This window comes from Amphimedon queenslandica, unplaced genomic scaffold (genome assembly GCF_000090795.2).
Source record: "Amphimedon queenslandica unplaced genomic scaffold, v1.1 AMPQUscaffold_10258_Cont17290, whole genome shotgun sequence".
NCBI classification, from domain to species: domain Eukaryota; kingdom Metazoa; phylum Porifera; class Demospongiae; order Haplosclerida; family Niphatidae; genus Amphimedon; species Amphimedon queenslandica.
The window spans coordinates 1-5,929 of NW_003549471.1; the positions used below are offsets into that span (position 1 = coordinate 1).

General features: G+C 35.9%; 1 protein-coding gene and 2 long non-coding RNA genes across 4 annotated transcripts; 2 read left to right on the forward strand and 1 right to left on the reverse strand.

Annotated features, from left to right (window-relative positions):
• Window positions 1-8: 8 nt before the first annotated feature.
• On the reverse strand, window positions 9-486 carry LOC109590283 (uncharacterized). The gene is made up of 3 exons (XR_002189242.1): window positions 288-486; window positions 161-236; window positions 9-109 (listed from the first exon to the last, which is right to left on the reverse strand). It is a non-coding gene; the product is annotated as an uncharacterized LOC109590283 (long non-coding RNA).
• A 307-nt stretch (window positions 487-793) lies between these two features.
• On the forward strand, window positions 794-1,933 carry LOC109590282 (uncharacterized). The gene is made up of 4 exons (XR_002189241.1): window positions 794-918; window positions 967-1,305; window positions 1,380-1,863; window positions 1,908-1,933. It is a non-coding gene; the product is annotated as an uncharacterized LOC109590282 (long non-coding RNA).
• A 102-nt stretch (window positions 1,934-2,035) lies between these two features.
• Window positions 2,036-5,451, forward strand: LOC105315437 (tyrosine-protein kinase receptor Tie-1-like). Of its 2 annotated transcripts, none has more exons than XM_020006204.1 (3): window positions 2,036-2,210; window positions 2,578-2,676; window positions 4,962-5,451. In XM_020006204.1, the coding sequence occupies exons 1-3, from the start codon at window positions 2,148-2,150 to the stop codon at window positions 5,175-5,177; spliced, it is 378 nt and encodes a 125-aa protein (XP_019861763.1). In that variant the 5' UTR covers window positions 2,036-2,147; the 3' UTR covers window positions 5,178-5,451. The 2 variants fall into 2 exon arrangements, 1 of the variants encoding a protein (XP_019861763.1); XR_002189243.1 differs by having other exon boundaries at window positions 2,055-2,111; window positions 4,962-5,450.
• Window positions 5,452-5,929: the final 478 nt, after the last annotated feature.

A 5,929-nucleotide genomic window follows, 5' to 3' on the forward strand; every position in this document is an offset into this window, starting at 1 on the left:
CAGTATAAGCAAAGCATTATGATATATCCCTTTGCATGCTCTTACTATCCCTGCTCCACGGTTGATCAGGGCCACTTTGACATCATCAGTGGCATTATGGCCAATAAGTCTGTAATGAAATCGATAAAACGTATTCCCTACAGCAAGCATCACTTCTCACCTTTCCTCTCCTTCTCCTCCTCCTCCTGCTCCAGTATTTATAGAATTTGTTGCAGGACTATGGCTTCATGCTCCAACTATAACAAGGCGGGAAGTCATCACGTGACTTTCTTTGAAATAATTCTTACCCGGACTATGTCCAACTCTCTTTGGAGCGACTCTATCATGAGATCACACTCTAAACTACTCGTCATACTATCCCCTCCCGGGTAGACTGGCCTATCATCCTAAGGACATCTTTGTTCTCTCCTGCCAGAGTTTCTCCGCCATTTTCAACCATGATTGTTGCTATAGAAACTAGTTCTACCACGCGCACGCCCCAAAGCCGCGAAAATTAAAATGATAGAACTTTAGGATCATGGTTGCCTAAAATAAAAATCACTTAAGAACTTTCTTTGTTTTGAAGATATGATTGCCTTAAAATTATGTTAAAGATATAAAAGAGATAGTTCATTGTTATAGTTACTCTCTTGTTCAGCTACAAACAAATATTCTTCTTGTAATGGTACACTCACAGAAGATGCTGCAGTCATCACAATTGCTGGAGGAGTAGAAGATATATTACTAGGAAATACAAGTACTGAATTGGTTGCATCTACTGCTTCAGTATCATGTACTAATGTAGACTGGAGCTTACTGCACTGACCACTCCAGTAGTGTAGACTAATTAAATTTTGGGCAGGGCTCAGTGACATTCCAAACTGAAGTGAAATATCAACCAAACTAGAGGAGCTGAAAAGAGCCTTGAGAGAGAACTTAGTGAGTACATGTTCATAATAATTGTTTTATTAGTATTATTAATGATAGATATTAGTGATTTTCAACTGGTATGGGAAAAAGCTGGTGTTCTTTCAGGACGCTGGGACTCTATTGGTATTCTGTTAGGAATCAGCTACAAGTTATATGAGATTGAAGCAGGGGGCAAACCACCAAGAACTTGTCTACGGAAAGTATTTGATTGCTGGTTAAAGAAGGACCATGACTATAAGAGTCATGGTGTCCCTACATTAAGAATGCTGTGTAACTCCATTAAAAGTAATAGTGGAGGAGCTGATCCAGCTCTAGCTGATGAAATAGCAAAAGAATTTAATCTTACTAGTAGTGGAGAAGCTACTACATCACCAGTTGATACTTCATCTTCTAAAGGTAAATATAATACAATAATCAATAATTAGTTTAGTCTGGTCACGAGACTATAATTTGTTTATTTATTATTTTAGAAGCTACTCCAACTGTTGAGCTACCAGTTCCTACTTCACCTCAATTTGAGTCTTCAGTTGTTTACATTAAGAAGAAATCAATTGAATATTCATCAAATAACCTGACATGAATAATTGGAGACCTAAAAGAAGTTTACCTTGATAATACATGTATCATATAGAGAAGTCCTTCCGCTCTCTTGACGTCTCAGAAGTTATCAATTTCATTAAACATTACATTGCACTTTTACTCACTTTTGCCAGAGACGACTACACATTAAATGATTTATATTTCTTTCACAAGCTAATCGCTGATGCACTTGAAGTTCCTCAATATAATTTATATTTTTGTACGATTGATGATGACTGCATGGAATTAAAATATTCCATTCCTGATTTTCTTTATTTTGATCTCTTTCCAGCAACCAATCAACAGTGTCATTCATTGGCTGAGATTGAAATCATAAAAATTACTTGTCATGAATATGTACATAAAAAGAAGCAGGTATGTCAATAACTAAGAATTATAATCATATTTTATAATTATAGTTGCCAGAAAATGAATTAAAGAAGCTTCATAATTTTCCTATTGGTAATTATTATTATTATTAACTTTATTTATGATATATTATATAGATATTTATGATCCTCTCTGGTATGAGAATACCAGCACTCCATTGAATGAAGCATGTTGGAGAGGATTAAAAGATGAAGTACAACGATTGATTAACAAGACTGGCCTTCAGGAAAGAGGTAAAAATGGATGGAGTCCACCATTAGCTGCTTCATATGGTGGCCACATTGATGTCCTCTGTCTCCTCATTGATGTTTATCATTGTGATCCTTCACAAGGTGATGATGATGGTGTTATTAGTTTACACATGGCCTCATATAAAGGCCATCTCAATATTGCACAGTATCTAGTTAATGAATGTCACGTTGATCCAGACATAGCAGATAGCTATGGTAACACGGGATTGCTTTACTCAGCACTGGGTGGTCACGTTGACCTCATGTTAAGTCATGTTGTTTGCGGGTTTGCTCAATTTTCCAATTAATAACTGTTAAAAAACATAAATTATTAATAAATGCGAGTACTAATTTTTGCAATTTTAAAGCCACTCGCAAAAAACGCAGAAATTAGTACTCGTAAATAATAGTGGCCTTAAGGTAGATTGGTATCATACTCTCTCTCTCTCTCCCTCCTCCATTTCTGTAGAATTCTCCAACTAAAAAGAGTCCAGACTCACTAGTGAAGTACATGGTTGATGTAGCAATGGGAATGCACTACATAGCAGAGAGAGGACTAGTCCACAGAGTAAGTGGACATACACTACATTCATTATGTATATGTACATTGTGTCTCCAGTGATTGCAATACTTAATAATTCAAAATTTGACCCATGACATTGTACAGGGACTTTGCTGGCAACTTTAAAAATTTGTAAAAAATCTAATTTAGATCGGAATCAGTTCAAATTTTCTATGCAGCATAAGTACATGTATAGTGAAACCTGCTTAATCCGGTCACCCTTGGGCCAGTTTTAAATGGCCTGATTATGGAGGTGGCTGCATTACAGGTCAGCCTCTGTAATACACCCATTGACCATTTTGTAATGGAATGGCCTGTTTATACAGGTCAAGAGAGTTAATTGAATTGATTGATATCACTGATATGCATCATAATTATTTTATTATTAAACTGAATACCGTACAGAAGGAAATTTTGGAGGGACTAAATTTTGGCGAATTGCTAAATTTTGGTGATTGGCGAATTTTAATTTGGCGAATTTGTGGCCACGTGCCATTGAGCATGCGTATAATGGCTCAAAATGGCGAATTTTTATTTTGGCGAATGGCTATCAAAATGCCAAATTCGCCAAATTTAACTACCTCCACAATTTCCTTCCATAATATGGTAAAATAATAAACTCAACAATAATTAAAAATGGGTGTGGTTTTCGGTTGGCTGGAGTAGCATAGATAATAGAGTAAATGAAAGGGATTGGAAACTACCATTCCAGCCCGGCGATGCGGTTTTTGTCACCCCTGGTTACCTGATTGGCAACGTTCATGTTTATCTGCATTCCCCATCTCCTCCACAGTAGTTATTGTGCGGAAAGGATCTCGAAGGAATATTGTGCAACTATTAGATAGCGCTTGCCTATGATATATCTTCTTTTCCACATAGAAAGTTTATGACTACCTATAGCAGGGTTTTTGTTTCTATAGAGCTATTTTTTGACCAGTTATGGGTACACAAAGTCGGCATCTTTTTTGACACCTTTTCACCTCTACAGCTTTCATGCTTTTGCTATTCTAGTGTTGCCTCATATCGTTCCATAGGTAATTGAAAGTTCTTTTATATTCTGACAAGCTTTTTAGTGTTTAGCTACAATTGTCTTCATTAGAGGGAGAAAACAGCAATTTTACGGGCAAAAGCGCTATAACACTCAAAATATTAATTTAAATATACCAAATAAATAATAATTAACAGTGCAAAACATTGAACTCCTTGATAGTTGAGTTTCTTTTCATCAGAGCACTCTTCTTGGAGTTATTCTAATTTTAATGGAAAAAATCAAGAATTTTGTGGTCAAAAGGTAACAAACCGCCTAGTTAGCAATTTTTTTGCTTAGCAACAATACAATCAAATGGCATTATTGCTACGCCCACGCAGAAGTTTCCAATCCCTTTCATTTACTCTAATATCTATGGGAGTAGCTAGTTTCTTTCAGACCAAAAGGGACTTGGACGAGCGCAGGCCCACTGAGAGAGGGGGGGAGCTGGGGATAAATCCCCTGGGCCCCTCACTTCAGGGGGCCCCATAATAATGTACATTATAATTAAAGTATAATAAGTCATCATTGCATAATTAAACATGTGCCTTTCTTGTTTTTAAACTAGCAAAATGATCTATCATATAATCAAAATTTAGCTGTTCTGCAAGTTTGCTTTCAATTGCTAGTGTTCCTAAGTCAGTCAAGCAATTTTCAGTCATATTTGAGCATTTAATTTGTAAAATTTTTTAATTATTGCAAAGGGCCCCTAATTTTAATCTTCCCTGTTGGCCCCATGTCTTCTCTCAGTGGGCCTGGACAAGTGGCCGCTTTACGCATTACACATTAGACAAGTCAATAGCTAATCCTTTAGTACAGGTCTTGATTGGGATATTGGCTTATGGCTATAATAGAGAGGTGACCTCACTACTCAGGTGACTGTTAGCACAGGTTCCGCCATGCATCAGAGAATATCATAACAATAAAGAATTCTCACCTTTTCATTTTTGGCAGAATTTGGCCTGTGACCCTGTACTATAGTACATGGACTTTGGCCCGATTTTTGAGCAAATTTAAAAATTCATATAAAATCCAATTTTAATCGGAATCAGTTCAAACTTTCTACGCAACATACATGTAAGTACATGTATATGCATCAGAGAATGTCATAAAAATAAAGAATTCTCACCTTTTCATTTTTGGCAAAATTTGGCCCGTGACCCTGTACTATAGTACAGGGACTTTGGCCTGATTTTTGAGCATTTATTTATTCTTGGTCCGATTTTGAGCAGTTTTAAAATATCCTTTACTTTTATTCCAACAGGATCTAGCAGCTCGTAATGTACTAGTAGGACTTGGTGAAATATGTAAAGTAGCTGATTTTGGACTTTTAAGAGAACGACCTGAAGATGAATCAGTCTACGTGAGCTCTTCTAACATACCTTGTCCTATAAGATGGATGCCTCCTGAAGCTATTTCAAAGAGATCGTTCTCACCCAGCAAAAAAATCTTACGTAAGATCTTACTTAAGATCTTATGAAACCTTACAAATGATCTTGCATGTTTAATCATGCCTGTTCTTGCAAGATCATTAGACAAGAAGTTCCAAAATCTTGCCAAGATCTTATGATAAATCTTGCCAAGATCTTATGATAAGTCTTACATGATCAGGCATGGTCTGACGATTAATCTTACATTATCAGTCAAGATCAGGCACTAAATCTTACATGATCAGTCAAGATCAGGAACTAAATCTTACATGATCAGGCAAGATCAGGAATGAAATCTTACATGATCAGTCAAGATCAGGAACTAAATCTTACATGATCAGGCAAGATCAGGAATGAAATCTTACATTTTCAGTAAAGATTTGGAATTAAATCTTACATTATCAGTCAAGATCTGGAATTAAATTTTGTATGATCTTTTAAGACTCTTACTTGTTATGAACTAATATCATGCCTTAAGGATATTGTAAGATCTTGTCAAGATCTTGAAGAAATAGTTAAGTTCGGATTTGGGATTCCAAGCATATCCCATAGTATTAAAATGACTGTAATTGTAAGATCTGAGCAAGAACTTACATTGCTTAAATGCATAAGAATGATGTCATTATAGCTTAATTAAGTTTAATTTTGTTGAAAGTTTGCTTTCTTTATATGCTCATACTTTTGTAAAGGCTATCGTGGGTTGTCAACTACTTCCTTGTGACATCACACAACTTGTAAGATCTTTCAAGATCTTGTATGACTTAAAATGATGTGAAGCGTAAGATAATTCATGTAAGATCTT

Excerpts from the sequence above, each read along its gene's own strand:
- LOC105315437 (XM_020006204.1), top strand. The coding sequence starts at position 2,148 with ATGGTGGCCACATTGATGTCCTCTGTCTCCTCATTGATGTTTATCATT. Across the intron at positions 2,211-2,577 it reads TCATTGTGATCCTTCACAAG|AATTCTCCAACTAAAAAGAG; the intron begins GTGATGATGATG and ends CCATTTCTGTAG. Across the intron at positions 2,677-4,961 it reads AGAGAGGACTAGTCCACAGA|GATCTAGCAGCTCGTAATGT; the intron begins GTAAGTGGACAT and ends TTATTCCAACAG.